Below are 17,220 nucleotides of genomic sequence, written 5' to 3'. Positions count from 1 at the left end.
TATGCATATTTGCTATCATATTTGCCATGGTTTTACTTATATTAGAACATTTCGACATCGAGGCTAGGAGACGCGCGGCACCACTGTACAAGGGATCCCGTACACTGAACCCTCCCACAACCGCACGTTTAGTTGAGCCAGCCTATAGCTACATTATCTCAATTATATATATTTGGTACGTGTCTTTGAAACAATACATTAAGTCATGAACAGCCATTTGGGTGAAAGGGGGGTGGAGCTTAGCCATTATGGGGGAGAGGCTTCTCGGTGCAAACTGGCCAAGTTAACTTGGACTTTTTTTTTATAGGTAATAGCCACATCTGTTGAACTGACGGTAAAAATCAGCACACCCGGGTTCGAATCCTCTAAATTCGAATAGCTTATAGCTCAATCATGATTACAAATATAATAATCCTATATAGAAATTTGCTTCGCGGCTGAATAGTATCTGTTAAATGGCCATGGGGTGGAGAGTAGCTATGATCGTTTGCCCTTGAAAGCAGTTGTATAATAGTGAATCTGGAGGAAGATATGTAGTGTTCAAGCGTGACGGCGAGGGAAGAATTCTGATCTTCACTTGCAGTTTTTCTTATTCTTGAGAGAGAGAGAGAGAGAGAGAGAGAGAGAGAGAGAGAGAGAATGCCAAGTGCAGGACGGGAGTCGACACGAAATGATAGCCTATTAAAACCAAGAAGACCGAGGAAACGATGGATAGAACACCACAGTACAAACAAAACAGTACGGTAACACAGTTTTGTAATGATGAAGCTCCCACAATAATAATAATAATAATAATAATGCAACAACGGCAACATTTACCGGACGGCAATGTCGGGGCTCCGGCAATATGGCGGGCGGTGCAACAGGGTAGAGCCAGGAAGGGGAGAGCGAAAATACAGATTCGTCTCTTTTCGCTCTCTCATCACTGTAATCTTTTCCTGCTTATCTCCACTGATGTATGTCACTCCCGATGTATCCCCGTGCGAGTTATTGGTCCAGACGAGAAGGAACTGTTCACCAATGGAGCAGAAATCGGCAGCACTTCACGAGGCGGGAGGTAGTGGACTAATGGGGCTGAATGGTCCGAATTTGCGAGTTGTGAGTCGAGGGAGTCGAGGCTTCGGACTAATACAAGTTGTCAGGACTATAGCGCTTGTTTATCTTTATTTAGAATGTTCGTATTTACCAACTGCCTATAGCACGGATTTTTACGAGAAATTTCATATTATCCGTTTTTACTGACTGAAATTTATACCTCCGCCCTTAAGATCTTATTCGGACAGCTGTTACCTATTACAGAGAGAGAGAGAGAGAGAGAGAGAGAGAGAGAGAGAGAGAAAATCACACAAATCTAATGGCCTATACTACTACGCATTTCAGCAGCTGTGATACCTAGATTTTCTGGATTTTCTCGGTAACGAAGTGTTGGATCACTATTATACCTTGCCACAGTTTATTTCACATCTTACGCTAATTTCTGACTGCATAGTGCATTACCAGAAGTGTATGAGTAAGTTACATACTCTTGGCAGTTGAAAGAAATTCCCGATATCCAGACAGTATTCGGACACAGTCATCACTACGTCACTCCCTAGACCCAACCCACCTCTCCCCTCCTACCTGTATGATCCCTCCTTCCCTCTATAACTCTTTACCCCCCCCCCTCTCTCTCTCTCTCTCACGGATTCATAACCTACGGTGCATGCTGTATTCCTGAAATATATAGAAATGTACTGGTATAACAACATGCACGTGTCATTTATTTAGAGTGAAATAATGTGGAAGTAAAGCCTTGAGTACGGTATGTGGAGGGTGATAACGAGCGAGAATGATGGCAGACAGATGGTTTACTGGAGTTGAGCAGTTTGAGGTGTTACGAGGTTACATGATCGAAGAGCATAGATCCCGTCATCATAAACCTCGGCAGCGATGATGAGGAAGACTTGTTCTTGGAAAGCGACGTGGAGTAAAGGAAAGGTTATGCTATGCACTCATGCTGTCATCACTTAATTGTCACCTCAACATATATCCGCTTCCGCTCAGAGTGTATTTAGAACTATAAAATACTCTTCCCTATAACCTGTAGTTCTCTTTCCTAAAAAGTTAGCCCATGGATCAATTTCCATTTCCATTTCTGTCCTAAAAAGGATTTATAAATATATAATATTATTAACAATACTACTACTACTAATAATAATATCAATAACAGTAATAATAATATATTTAGTAATACTAATAATAGCAACAATAATAATAACGGAAATACTATTACTATTAACACTACTACTACTACTAGTAATAATAATAATAATAATAATAATAATAATAATAATAATAATAATAAAATATCTCGAATTCAGCATGCTACTGCTCTGGCGCTCATCTCCAATCCTATTTTAAGGTAGAGGCTATACTTATGTTATGAGCATTTAACGAAAATGAAGGCAAAATGGAAATTAATCCATGAGCTACAAAGGGTATAAACCCCAGCCAGATGAAGGCAAAGAAAAACAATTTACGCACACTTCATTGTTTTATGGATAATGCATGCACCAGTGGGAGCGCCATATACCTCTCGTGGGTTGGTGCAAGGTTGAAATTAATTGAATTGAATTCCATGAGAGAGAGAGAGAGAGAGAGAGAGAGAGGTGGGGGTGGGGTGGGGGGGGGAGGTGGAGGGAGGGAGGGGGTAAAGAGTGATCATACAGGTAGGGGGAGAGAGGTTGGTTGGGTCTAGGGAGTGACGTAGTGATGACTGTGTCCGAATACTGTCTCTGGATATCGGGAATTTCTTTCAACTAGAAGCCCTCTGCCCGCGAGGAGGGAAGACTATAGTATAGAGTACTAGAACAATGAGAAAATATGAGAACTTTCCAGAGCCAGTACAATGCTGTATAAGGCCACATATTTTGACATTTCAATAACAACCATTACAGGACAATTGGCATTCTTTACTTATTATTTATAAAGCAAATGAAATAAGATAGTAGAGATGGAAGCCAAGTGGATGTTGCATATACTTCAGATCCATAATATCACATACTCAAATAACTAATAAATATGCTTTATAAATAATGTAGATATTGCTGAAGACAATTGGTTGTTCTGTATAAGAAGGCCGAGATTAACACTAAAAACTTCAGCAGGTCACTCTCAATATGACAAACTATACCCAGTTTAATTTCATCTGGCTATCCACAAGCATGAATTTTGATAGATGTGGCACGTGCATTGGTGCTCATGATGGTGTGAAAATCAACGTGTCCTATATCGTTGGCTACTTATGGTAAATATTAAAACCATTTTTCCAATAATATATTAAAATGCTGATGTATAATAAGAGCCATCACATCTTTATATTAATCTCAAACATGCTGATTTGCATTGATAGTATACCATGTAAGCACAAAAAAGACAAGCCTGTATCAAACAGTCTAATCAGATCATACACAAACAAACAATGGGCTTTAAATAATCATGATTTATCTAATTTCTGACATATATAAAAAGACATCTGGCTTTCTAAGTGCAAATAATAAGGTATTATGATAATTTATTGCATGTACCTAAATCACGAGTAGCCTAATATTCAAAATAGCATAAAATATTGCTGAATGTGACGATGGGCTACTTCAAATATTACCCATGACATTTACATACAATAAGTTACTAAAATACCTTTATTTGTACTTACAGAGCCAGATGTCTTTTTACATACCTGAAATGAGATAAAGTATAGATATTTTTAAGCCCATTGTTTGTTTGCTTATGATTGGATTAGACTGTTTGATACAAGCTTCTTTCATGTGCTTGTATGGTATATTATCAATGCAAATTGGCATGTCAGTGATTTAGATGAGAGGTGTGATGGTTCTTTGTAGATAAAAAGTCATATATATTATTGAAGTAATGGTTTTAATATTTATCATCATCATTTCATCGACACCTGCTCCTAGGAGCTCCCACCAGGGGATGGCTACAGCAGAAGAGTTTCCATCTCTATTCATACACTCCCTCCTTGCCTGCTCAAAGTTTCTCAAGGATCTTTCACCCCTCTCGCTAATTAACGTACTCCTGCACCCTATCTTTCCATTTCACTGGAGGTCGTCCTCTAACATTCCCTCCCTCTATCTCACTCACATACACCCTTCTGGTCATCTTACTCTCCTCCATTCGCTCCATGTGACCAAACCATTTTAAAGTCTGTCGCTTCACCTCTTCCATCACTCCACACTTCTTCCCTTCACCCCCGTGACACATTCCAAAACACTCGTACACACTTTCAATACTCATTCCATCCATTCTACTCACACCACAAGCACTCTCAAATAACTCATTTCCACTGCCTACACTCTAGACCTCTGACTTTCATTCCAGGCCCACGTTTCACTTGCATATGTGACTCTCCTGCCTCTATAAAGCTTTTTCTAAATCCATGAAGGCAATGTACAGTTTTTTTCCTTTTGCTATTATTTTTTCTACTACCATCCTGAAGGAAAATATCTGATCCACACATCCCCTTCCCTTCCTGAAGCCTCCTTCTTCAATGATTTTCTCTTCTGTAAGTTTTTGCACCCTCTCTATTATGACTTTTCCATATACTTTTCTGGGTATACTCAGCAGACTTATACCTCTATAGCTCCCACACTCCTCTCTCCTACCCTTCTCCTTGTAAACTGGGACAATGATGGCTTTTGTCATGTCTGTTGGCACCCCCACTCGCCCTCCCATGCCACTTCACATATCTTAACCATCCATTTAGTAACTACATCTCCTCCACACTTCAACATTTCTGCTGTGATTCCATCAATTCCTGCTGCCTTTCCATTTTTTAATCTTTTTATTGCTTGATTTACTTCTTCATATGTTATACTTCTTTCTTTATATACTCCTCCTCTACCTCCACTTAAAACTGCTGCTGTTACAGCTGCTGGACGTCCATCCTCAAAATTCATTAAGTTTTTGAAATATTCTCTCCATCTCTCCTTTACATCTTCCCTGTCTTTCAACATCTTTCCATTCTCATCCATAACTTCATTTATTTTACTTGGGGAGATAGTTTCTGCATTTCTTTCGTTTTTTACTTCTTTCCAATAAGACTGTTCGCTTTATATTTTTCACTTAGTCTTTTTCCAAAGTCTTCATCAACTCTCTTCTTACTTTCTTTTATTGCTTGTTTTAATTTCATTTTGCATTCTCTATATATCTTTTTCCTTTCCCTTTTTACTTGCTCAGCCACATTTCTTTCTTGAGTTTTACGATACTGCCACTGCGTTAATATTTATCACAAGTATATACCTAACGGTGTAGTACATGTTGATTTTCACCCAGTCATGAGATAGCAATGCGCAGGTGCCACATCTGTGCACTTCAGTGGACAGATGGAATGAAACTGACTATATTCATTTCACTTAAACAAAAGAAATATCAAATCAAGTTTGTCATTATTGCTCAATTTTTCAAGTTAGCTTGATAAGATGAACATGATTTTAAATTTCATATTAAAACATTATTGATATATTGCACCATAATTATTCATACCTTTTCTTTGTATTATTTGAAAATATCACAATCTAATAACAATTTACAAAACAAGAGGAAAAATAATGAAACATGGTTTTGATTTAATTGTTAAAGTGTAAATCTGCAGTATTGATGCCAATCAGGTGATTCATTAAGTTGGAAAACATATATTGTGGTAATATAGTTTGAATTCCATAACATCCAATGCATTCTTTACTCCACAGTAATGCACATTAACCATGTAAGCAATATGTAAATATAGTGTTCAGTTAAGTGTAATAACAATAAAATACATAGGGTACTCTGAAACATGATGGCTGAAACCACTATCGCAATGCTTTATGACAAAGTCAACTTAGGAAATAGGGGACAAGCCACAAAATGAATATTCAGTGCTTTCTTGAGAGATTTAGTACTCTCTTATTTAGGTTGTATCTTTCCAAGAGGAACAGTTCTAATCATCTAACATTGAGTCCAGCCAATCTTCCAAATCCTCTGCTTCTGTTTTGCTGACTAACAAGACAGGTTTGCTCTTTTCTTCTGGAGCATCTAAGTCTACTGTTGGGCCTCCTGATGTCTTCTCATCATCCTCATTCTGTGCGAATGCACCTTCTACATTAAGAATGTCTTTAACATCAAATGAGTTGGTGGGGTCTTTGACTTTGGGGATGTCTTGATTAGATTCACTTGCCTTAGTGTTACTAGTTTGTAAATCTTCCTTTTGAAGACCAAAATTAAAGTTTGTAGGGCTCTTCTCTTTACTTTTAGCATTTGGTTTACTTCCAGGTTTAGCTTTAGGTCGCTTTTTTACTGATATATTTTCTGAGGTGGTGTTTTGAACACATGGTTGTCCAGTGGTACTGGGATGCTTCACTGGGGAAGGCTCTCTCTTAGTACAAGGTTGTTCTTCAAGAGCAGTTGGTTTCTTTGGACTAGGTTGTCTAACAGGACTTGGTTGCTTTACAGGGCTAGGTTGTCTTTCTACCACTGGTTCTTGGATAAATGCTGTAAGATCAACATCTTCAGGAACTTGGTCAAATGCCTCAGAAAGAGATAAGGCAACATCTACAGCATTTCTTGTGCTTAGTTTTGTGTCTTGCTCTTCAGATGAAAGCTCAAGAGGCTCATTGTCACTAATTTTTAAACTCTGGATAATCTTTTGATTAACATCAAGGCAGTCATTATAACCACTGCTGTTTGGTTGATAAACTTTCCTATTGTCTTCAGCTAAATGTGCATAATACTCCAAAACAGACTCCTGAAAGAAAACAAGGCAAAATTAAATCATCATCAGGATCACCTTATTTTCTGATGGCACATCAAGTTTTGCTGCATTTTGTCTTTGTTTCACAGCTTTGTTTTATGGCAATCACCAAATATTTCATGATTAGACATTCACAGAAAAATATCAGCATTTCATGCAAAGATTTAAAGCCACTCATAATTATTAGACATTACTGGTGAGATCCTACTGTAGGTTTATGCTGCTTTGTATATGTTTAATGGCCTCTTGGAGACTTCAGTTCTTGGATTCTTACAAAAATAAAATATCTATTTTCTAAAACAAAATAACTCTGGAACATATCAACATTTCTTTGGTGAAGAAAAAATGTTATAATCAGTTCCTATTCAATATACTGTGAAGCACTGCTTGATTAGAAAAAAAAATATTATAGAGAAATTCTTAGTAAATATGTTGTAAAAAAGTAGTATTTGTAGGGGGAGGCAACACAGAGAAAAACTTACTGGAAGTGATTCCTCAGGCATATTCAGCTGAGTGTACAGTGGCAGAGTACTCATGGCAGATACTAAATCTGCAACGTGCAACACCCCTAAGCCGTGGGATGTGAGAATACTTGCTTCATTCTCCTCCCAACTAGACTCTCCTTTTAGCTGCAGGAACCCGCCTCCTGAATTAGCTGGAAAGCATATTAAAAAGTTACTACCCAAATCATACAGTAAAGTATATGTATGGTATTAAAACAGTTGGATAAAATGGTTCATTAATCATCAAACATCATTGAGGAGAGTGATGTTTTTGTGTTTGTTTGTTTTGTTTATCTGTTACCAAGATACAGGTTTCTAAAAAATGGATAGACATGTTACCAAATACATGAAAAGCTCCTTAGGTGAATATTTGAAGTTGATTATATTTTGGGAACAATCCAATAAAAATTGACTGAATCATAATGCATGACCAATAAAAACAAGCTGAATTAAAGTGTATTTTGAAGATGGCCACCCTCATTCATTGTCAGTTTTTATCACATTTTATTGGAAAAGGGCTGAACCACCTCCTGGGATGCAGGAAACTCATGTTACTATCCACTCACTGCTGGGTGATCTGCAGCATTAGTTTGTGAGCACTCATAGTCTGCCCAAAAAACACAGGTGGGGTTTTCAATATGGACACCCCAAGTCACTCATTATCGCCTTACTTTGCGTAGCAAGGAAAGAAGAAAACGTAAAGTTAAGAGCATACGCTATAGCTACATATAGCCTTGTGGCTCATCTTCATCTCATTGGTCCTTGAGTCTGTGCTGGGTAAGAGTCCACTACCTGGGACAATGAGCAACTGTGACTTCTAAGGTATCACAATTTACCTGCCTCATATTTTACCAGTTACTCATTTATCGACCAGCCTGAGAGGGAGGATGAACAGCTGGGTGGGCTGTGTGCTGACTGCCCAGACCAAGATTTGAACTACAGCCCACAGATTTGCAGCTAGATGTAGCAAAAATGACAATAATATTTCGTCGTTGTCTGTTCTTTACCAAAATATCCAAAAAATGGATTGATCTAGTCACCCAATAGTAGGCAAACACACAAGAGAACATCTTTTGGTGATTTCTGAAACCAATTAACTTTTGGGAACAATTGGAAAAAATGACTGAATGACTCCAGGCCAACATAGGGAAAAAAGCTACTTGTGCTGTGAAGGAAGATCATGAATGTTTCCAGAGGGAACCCAGTGCTTCAGAGGTGGCCCAGTGCAGACTATGAAAGCTTAAGTGTGCAAACAGGGGGATCTTGGGAGATGGTCCAGCTTATACATTGAGTGCTTCTAGATTCTTGCTTCTCCAAAGGGTGGTTGGGTTATTTTCTAATAAAATCTGATAATAATCGGTCAACATGGTAGGCAATATGTATCCTTTGAAATGTACTGTATCATTGCATATCCTTTAAAATATGATATTATATTATGTAACATAGTTTATTCATCATGATTCAGTCAGGTAGATAGATAGATTTACATAAGTAAAGCTATCTTTTCTTATATTATAATAATATAGTACGTACTCAATTACATTCTCAATAGCCCATAAAATTCTGACCTTGCTGCTCTAGCACAAGGGAGAAGTCTTCCCCAATAAGGTAATCTTCACCCTCATCAATGTCGTCAGTAGAAACTTCTTCATAGCGAGACCAGTTACTGAGTACACCAGGACGATGATACCTTTGGGGCTCCGCTACCTCCTTGTCAGGCATAACTGTAACTGTATGAATGCAGAAATGTATAGTAAGAATTGTTACAATTTTGGAATTAATGTATGCACAATAAATTTATATTTTGTTTATTTCTAGCTTGAAATTGGAAACTAATGTTTTTGTAGTTAAGCTTGTCTCTGATTGGGCAGCAGCTTTAGTTAGCCAGTCTAACACACATCCTAGAAAATGACTGCTGCAGCTGCAAGTTTACCTTAAAATGAGTGAGATAATAAGGGTACAAATAAAAGGAAGGGCTATAATTGTTCATATATGTAGTTTTTTATTTCATGATCTTTGATGGAATGATTAAACTACAGTAGAAATAGGTACCTGACATGTGAGAGAGAAAGGTTTCTTTGATATGATGACATTTTCAGATTTTAGATCACACAGAAAGGTAGGGAGGTAGGGAACTCTTTATGAGGAGCAGTACGTAATGGTTAACAGTGGCTTGGCATTGTGGGGTGCGTGCATTTAACCTAGTTGCATTTATCAAATTGTATTATACAGAATTATAGTAAATTTCTGGTTAGCTTTCAAGTTGTGGATGTTCTTTGCACATACCCCTTTCTCATTCAATTAATTCCAAACATCAATATAGAAAGCTAAATTTTTTGACATTATTACCATATCTAGTCTTATTTAATTGTACTGATAACCTCTTGTTCTTCCATTACAGCTAGTTAGAGGATCACCCCCGTCCACCTTTTCTAGTCACTTTATTGCCTCAAACATCATTATTAGTCCTTTTCTGTCTTCTAGTTTTGCTGACTTGCAAATAGCCAAGTTTTCTTTGTATGAGAGGTGTGCTGGGTTAAGTACCAATTTAGTTGCAGATCTTTGTATCCTTTCAAGCTTTTTTTGTTGTTGTTGTTGTTTTGTACAGTGACAAAATAACCAACTTCCCTCCTCATTTACAAATATATCTAACCTCCATTTAAAGCTTTCAATTGTGTTTACCTCAATTACATATCTGCTAAGTTTGTTCCACTCATCCACCAGCCTGTTTGTGAACCAATTCTTGCCTCTTTCCTCTCTGAACCTGAATTTATCCATCTTATACCCATTGCTGAGTGTTCTATTTGCAAAATAATGTTTATGCAATTCTTATCTATTTTATGTTAAACTAAGGTAGCGGAATGCATCTTACCTGACTCATACTCTCTGGGCTCAGCATATGCAACACCTGAACCTCCTTGTTTAGGGGCTCTAGTATTTGATATTTTCTCTGGCTCAGGTTCTGATTCTCTGTTGCTTGCTCCAACAGGATTCTGGCTACCTAAAGAAAAAGATATAATTAATTATTAAACTTTGAGAAAAAAAAACTGCCAGTGACCTAAATTGCAATCTACTTTATGTAACAGGATATAAATATTTGCAATGATCAGGTTCATATTTCTAGAGAACATTCAATCAGAAAAAATTGTAAAATCAAAATGAAGGATAAAAAGCATCCCCTAGTGAAAGGTATGAATGCTGGGATTTGAGGAACTAAAGATTTAAACTAAATGAAGAAGTCCATATGATGGGTGTTCAAATGACACACAGAGGCAACTTATATTGATGATTATATATGGTTAAAGTGACAGACTACCATGAGAATTGAATGTTTCTATCTAGGCACAGCACTGGTAGGTTTCTTTATATTGGCAAATTCTTTTAATCTCTTCTTAGAGATGAGAACTGAATATTTTTGTTGACAATGTAATAAAAAATAGTTCATGTTTCATTGATTTATCTATATTTAATTATTATCAACAGGGGTTATAGCACACAGAGATAGTTACCTCCAGCATCATGACGAACTCGCTGTTGTCGCTGCCGTCGTCTGTCTGGCATTACCCTAAAAAATCAGAACAGAACATATCAAAAACAATTTTCTTTTCAAAATATGTTATCATTATAATCATCTACAAATAATATGCTTATCTCTGGTACATTATATGGTAATTTATTTATATAAATGTGGAGAGCATATGCCTGGCTTACTAATTTTTACACTCATCACCTGGCTTCAAGATAGTCTCTCATTTCTGAAGGAGTTCTGCACTTTATTTTCCTTGCATAGGAAGTTTCTCTTACAAAAAAAAAAAAAAAAAAAAAAAAAAATTAATGAGTAAAACAAACAAACAAACAAACATACGGCTTCTATCCTTCTCTCTGTACCTCTCATACAGATTCTATCCTTCTCTCTGTTCCTTTATTTAAAGTAGTATTTATTTATAGTAGTAGCAATAGTAGTAGTAGTAATAGTAATAGTAGTAGTAGTAGTATTGTTATTATTACTACCATTATAATTAGTAGGCTAGTAGTAGTGTTCACAGGAATGATACCCCCCCAGATCTCAGTGAATCTTTGAAAGGGCGCAATTTAGGTTTCAAAGGCCCCCGCCCCTAGCCAATTTTGGTTGCAAGGGGTGAGTATGGGCAAACACTACAATAATACCAATAAAAATAATAATCCTCTCTGCATAGGTTCCCAACACCCACTGAAGCCTAGAGACACCTTGCAAAATTAAAACTATTATCAGCCACTGTTCTTGTTTTTTATGATGATGCAGTAATCCTCAACCAAGGCACTAGAAATTTTGGTGTCGAGGCACTAAAGGCATCAAGACTTAAGGCATCAAGGCTCTGGAGATTTTGGTATCGAAGTGCTGCACGAGGAGGGGAAGCCTTTGTGACTAGTAAGTTTTCTGGACCAAAGCTAATCAAGGTACAAGTGTCTGGAGGCATTAAGTATTGCCCGTTTTTGTGTGGGGACATTGACATCTTTGAAAATTTCACACATCTTTGTAGTCTCACGGTGGACTGGCCCACGGTGTTCTCAAGGAGTGTGTGGCGTTCTTCTTCTTCTTTTGGAGTGTTTTATGGGGCTAGTTAGGCTGTGGGGCCACAGCCTCCAGAGCCCCGTCAGTGGTAATTGCTATCAGGTGTTTTTAAGTCTGTCGTTCTGTCACCAAAGTGAGGGTTAGATCCTGTCGAGTTGCCCCGGCAGGAAGGTTTGCGTACACTTGAGGGCTTGGAAGGCCGTGTTGGGGCTGAGGGTGTCGCTGCCCAGCAGCCGTCTTTGTGTGTGGCGTTGTCAGTGGCCTACACGTGCAGAAGGGCAGGGGCTCAGGTCTTCAAGCTGTGGCCTGTGATCATAGTGTCAGGTACTGGAGGGAGTTGGGTGTACTTCTTGATAGACTGTCGACATTTTCTCAAAATCAATACAACAGAAAATTGTACCTATATAGGAGAGTTGAAGCAGGGTCGTGGCTCGGCCAGCAGGCAGCAGGCAGCAGTAGTAGTCGGTCGGGAATTTTGGCCGTGGGGTGTTGTTGACGTGTCTTGGTCTTGGTCTTGATCCGGAGTCCTTTGTCCGGAGTGACCTGTGACAGCACAAAGTTTGAAAGCTAACCTATCGTAGCTTAAAATAAAGATGCAAGGGAACTAATTGTCATAAGGGAGTGGCTCTTCTCAGAACGTTTCTAACGTGTCGGTTATAGTTGTTGTTAAAAGAGGTAGCGTTGTTGCTGATAATGACCTCTTCTGGTAGTTCCAGTTCTTCAACACTACTGAGGCCACCCTCTCTTGACGAGGTCAGAGAGGCTGTGGCACTGGCAGATAGGGGTGGGCAGGTAATGGTACCAGTACCGGTACTAACGGTACCAGCTAAACGGTACGGTACCGGTACCAGATTGCTCGGTACCGGTACCAGTTGCTCGGATTTATTTATTGGATTTATTGATAATTCTTCATGTCCGATTTTTTTTTAGGTTGCTAATAAATATTGTTATTGTTATTAGACTATGATCGAGTACATCCATAATAACTATACATGCTAAAGAGAGAGAGAGAGAGAGAGAGAGAGAGAGAGAGAGAGAGAGAGAGAGAGAGAGAGAGAGAGAGATCACCACTTAGTAAGTGGATATCTCGGTGATATGGGTAGTGGGTACTCGATCATAGTCTAATAACAATAACAATATATATTAGCGTTTTCTAAAGACTCGTGGGACTCACTAACTTTTAACCCAAGATAAAGCATTAACGAAAAAAGAGTTTGAATCCCTTGGCGAGAGTTTTTGGCTATAAAGAATTGCACGATGGATTATATAAGATGATTAAATATTGGAGGTGAGTTGGCGAGAGAGAGAGAGAGAGAGAGAGAGAGAGAGAGATCATATTTATCCAATAAAGCATTAACGAAAAAAGTTTGAATCCCTTGGCGAGAGTTTCTGGCTATAAAGAATTGCATGATGAATTATATAAGATGATTAAATATTGGAGGTGTAGCAGGAGAGAGAGAGAGAGAGAGAGAGAGAGAGAGAGAGAGAGAGAGAGAGAGAGAGAGAGAGAGAGATCACCACTTAGTGAGTGGATATCTCGGTGATATGGGTAGTGGGTACTCGATCATAGTCTAATAACAATAAAAATATTTATTAGCAACCTAAAAAGACAAAGAATCGGACATGAAAATTATCCAGTAACTCAATAAATAAATAAAATAATGGAACAGGAGCTGTGATGGAAACGGAAAGCAGGACAAAATGGTGGAAGGGGAGACGGTCAGCGGGGCAGTGACTCTGCGTCTACACACAGGGCTCATACCACATGGAGGCGGGCGAGCACCGAGCGTTACTAAGATCCAAACGGTACCGGTACTAGCGGCAATGCGCAGTGCCGAGTGATCATTAAGCTTCCCGGAACCCAAGTGATCATGATGCTTCGCGGTACCAGTACCGATACCGGTTATCGATACCAGGTACCGGCGAGTGATCATTAAGCTTCCCGGAACCTGGTACCTGGTATCGATAACTGGTATCGGTACTGGTACCGCGAAGCATCATGATCACTTGGGTTCCGGGAAGCTTAATGATCACTCGGCACTGCGCCTTGCCGCTCGTACCGGTACCGTTAGATCTTAGTGACGCTCGGTGCTCGCCCGCCTCCATGTGGTATGAGCCCTGTGTGTAGACGCTGAGTCACTGCCCTGACCGTCTCCATTATTTTATTTATTTATTGAGTTACTGGATAATTCTTCATGTCCGATTCTTTTCTTTTTAGGTTGCTAATAAATATTTTATTGTTATTAGACTATGATCGAGTACATCCATAATAACTATACATGCTATTTTTTTGTCGAAAAAATATATATTCACTTCATTCAGAGAGAGAGAGAGAGAGAGAGAGAGAGAGAGAGAGAGAGAGAGAGAGAGAGAGAGAGAGAGAGAGAGAGAGAGAGAGAGAGAGAGAGAGAGATTTACATAGAAAATTAGACCACACAGACCACATGGTACAGATTAGGTGGTCTGTCCTTAAACCTAAGTGATTTTACATTAATCAGAAGGCTCCTAAACGTTGCATTTCTACTCTAGTTGATATTAAGTTGAAGGAAGAGAGAGAGAGTTTTCTTTACAGGAAATTTGTTTGGGAATTTCATCAGAAGTCATTAAGAAAAAAAAACTCCTTTGGGTACCGGTACCGGTACCGGTACTAACGGTACTTGAGTTTTCGGTACCGGTACTACCGGTACTCAAATTAACGGTACTTGCCCATCCCTACTGGCAGAGTTGAGGGGTGGAAAGGCCGTTGGTGTTTGCATCAGTGCGGAGCTGCTCAAAGCTGGAGGTAAGGTTGTATGCGGTCGTGACTGTCATATGGCAATCAGATATATTTTTTTCCTGACTGGAAAAAAGGGCCTGGTCGTCCCTATCTGGAAAGGTAAAATGGACCATCAGGACTCCAGTACCACCTCAATATAACACTGCTCAGTGTGCCAGGCAGGGTGCTTGCCCATCTATTTTTCATGTGGATACGCCGGGGATCGAACCCGCGACCAGCGAGACGGGAGAGCCACTTCTTAACCAGTCGGCCAAAGAGGTACCCCACTCGCAGAATGAGTTATGGGAGGCTCGCCCATCAGGCAAGTCTAAAGTCTCAACACACAGAAATTAATCTACATACGAATGGGGAGCCGTGTAGTGCGGCGACTAGCTTGATGTACGAGCCTCCCATAACTCACCCTGCGAGCGGGGTACCTCTTTGGCAGACTGGTTAAGGAGTGGCTCCCTCGTCTCGTTGGTCGCGGGTTCGATCCCCCGGCGCCGGCAAACCTTTCCTTGTCTGGATTAATTTCTCGTGTGTTTCGTTACACGCTGTGATCGTGTGGGAGTGTAGAAAAGAGTAAAATTCTGGCATTACACTGGTGGCAAAGCGGTGGCATCCTTTCCCTCCTGTGTAGGTTAATTTATGTGTTGAGATTTCCCATTTTCTATGAACTTTGGAGAGCTGGGCCATCTCTACTTCGGCCAAAGAGGTATCCCACTCGCTGAGTGAGTTATGGGAGGCTCGCCCATCAAGCTTAGTCACCGCACTACAGTTTGTCCTGCACAGATATCGACAACGCCATATACTCGTAATGAGCAAGTCTACATACACCGTGGCCCCGTGGGGCAAGTAATCCTTCGTAAGACTTCTTGATGAGACCCGCCGGTGTACTTTAATTGTTCTGCAATACGCTACCAATTAAGGTATGTGAAATTTTCCAAAATATCAATGTCCTCGTCACACGGATACACAGACTCTAGTATTTCATCTAGTAAGCCTCCAAAAACCTGTTCCTTGGTCTTGCCCCAGAAGACCATGCAGCTGATCGACATGATAGGCCCATAACCATTCCCTATCAAAGCTCGCTTCGGCGCTCCACCAGTACTCGAAGCGCCAGACGTGAATCTGGACCTCTCAGACACTAATAAATAGAGCACTGATATGGTGAATCGATGCCTTTGATAATGAGTGCCCACGCAAGATCACTGAATATCACTGGAATGATTGTGTCAAGCCGGCGATTACTCCGTGAGACTCATGCAAGGCTTTACACCTGCATTCCGTGAATTCCAACGCCGGCAATACAGGCATGCGGCACGCTACCCAGAAGTCGATTCTGCTCACCCAAAATGAGAAAGCCCACAGAGTTCGTGGCTTGATCAAGTCGTTGGATCACGCCATGAGGTATACTTTGATGAGAAGGAGTCGTGCAAGGAGATTTGGCCGGAGGGACACTCAGGGTACGCGACGTCAGGCAAGGAGTTGTGATCTCGTTGTCGCGGTGTGTTGTGTGTGAGTGGTCTCAGTCCTACCCAAAGATCGGTACTACGAGCTCTGTGCTCTTTCGTAGGGGAACGGCTGGCTGTCTCGAGAGAGACCCGCAGCAGACCAAGAGGTGAATTACACACACACACACACACACACACATATATATATATATATATATATATATATATATATATAGATATATATATATATATAGATATATATATATATATATATATATACGCCTTTGGTAAATATGAGATCAAGTAGCGATGGGGCATCACTTCCTCTTGCTCTGGTGAACACGAGAGTAATTGTTCACCATCGCAACGGGGTTACTATCAGCTTGGAGGTAGTTGTAGTCTGTAAAACGATTTGTCGGGGAACTTGTGTCATACCAAGAGCATATTTTCTATTTCCTCTATTTCCCAACACGTCCTCTGCGTGTATCGAAACACACGAGAAATTAATCAAGATCAGCTAGGATATTCGCCGGCTGCCTGGGATTAAACCCGCGACCAGCGTGACGGGAGAGCCACTCCTTACCGAGTCGGCCAAAGAGGTACCCCACTCGCCAAGTGCGTTATGGGAGGCTCTCTTATCAGACCTAGTCGCGGCACTACACGGCTTTCCCCCTATGTAGATTAATTTCTGTGTTGAGACCTTAGACAGTGATAACTATCGGTTCACTATTCCACAACGTCCCTGTAGAGACATACCTTCAACTCTCCCATTTTCTAATACCTTCGGAGAGCATGGGCCATCCTACCTGTTACCCCTTCGGGGAAACTCAACAGAACCGCAGGATAGGATGCCCATCGCTATGCCACCAGTGTCATGCCCCGAGAGCATATTTTCTATTTCCTCTATTTTCCAACACGTCCTCTGCGTGTATCGAAACACACGAGAAATTAATTAAGATCAGGGTATTCGCCGGCTGCCTGGGATTGAACCTGCGACCAGCGTGACAGGAGAGCCACTCCTTACCGAGTCAGCCAAAGAGGTACCCCACTCGCCAAGTGGGTTATGGGAGGCTCCCTTATCAGGCCTAGTCGCGGCATTACACTTGTTCGCTTTATTATTGCAACCCAGCACTGCACAAGTGGATGACATTTCGGCAGAAAGTCTGTCC

The 17,220-nt window shown here is 40.2% G+C and overlaps 1 protein-coding gene across 3 annotated transcripts; it reads right to left on the bottom strand.

Moving 5' to 3' along the window:
• Nucleotides 1–2,937: 2,937 nt before the first annotated feature.
• LOC127006040 (cell death regulator Aven-like) lies at nucleotides 2,938–12,608 on the bottom strand. 3 transcript variants are annotated; one of them, XM_050875504.1, is made up of 7 exons: nucleotides 12,541–12,557; nucleotides 12,243–12,385; nucleotides 10,800–10,855; nucleotides 10,163–10,291; nucleotides 8,859–9,020; nucleotides 7,270–7,442; nucleotides 2,938–6,781 (listed from the first exon to the last, which is right to left on the bottom strand). In XM_050875504.1, the coding sequence occupies exons 3-7, from the start codon at nucleotides 10,849–10,851 to the stop codon at nucleotides 5,978–5,980; spliced, it is 1,320 nt and encodes a 439-aa protein (XP_050731461.1). In that variant the 5' UTR covers nucleotides 10,852–10,855; nucleotides 12,243–12,385; nucleotides 12,541–12,557; the 3' UTR covers nucleotides 2,938–5,977. The 3 variants fall into 3 exon arrangements, with proteins under 3 accessions (XP_050731461.1, XP_050731467.1, XP_050731465.1); XM_050875510.1 differs by lacking the exon at nucleotides 12,243–12,385 and having other exon boundaries at nucleotides 12,541–12,608; XM_050875508.1 differs by lacking the exons at nucleotides 12,243–12,385; nucleotides 12,541–12,557 and adding an exon at nucleotides 12,024–12,154.
• Nucleotides 12,609–17,220: the final 4,612 nt, after the last annotated feature.

This window comes from Eriocheir sinensis, chromosome 3 (assembly GCF_024679095.1).
Source record: "Eriocheir sinensis breed Jianghai 21 chromosome 3, ASM2467909v1, whole genome shotgun sequence".
NCBI classification, from domain to species: domain Eukaryota; kingdom Metazoa; phylum Arthropoda; class Malacostraca; order Decapoda; family Varunidae; genus Eriocheir; species Eriocheir sinensis.
The sequence above is the reverse complement of the archived record's forward strand: the minus strand, read 5'-3'. Positions and strand labels throughout refer to the sequence as shown.

Excerpts from the sequence above, each read along its gene's own strand:
- LOC127006040 (XM_050875510.1), bottom strand. The coding sequence starts at position 10,851 with ATGCCAGACAGACGACGGCAGCGACAACAGCGAGTTCGTCATGATGCT. Across the intron at positions 10,292-10,799 it reads AGTTCGTCATGATGCTGGAG|GTAGCCAGAATCCTGTTGGA; the intron begins GTAACTATCTCT and ends CTTTTTCTTTAG. Across the intron at positions 7,443-8,858 it reads CCTTGTGCTAGAGCAGCAAG|CTAATTCAGGAGGCGGGTTC; the intron begins GTCAGAATTTTA and ends TATGCTTTCCAG.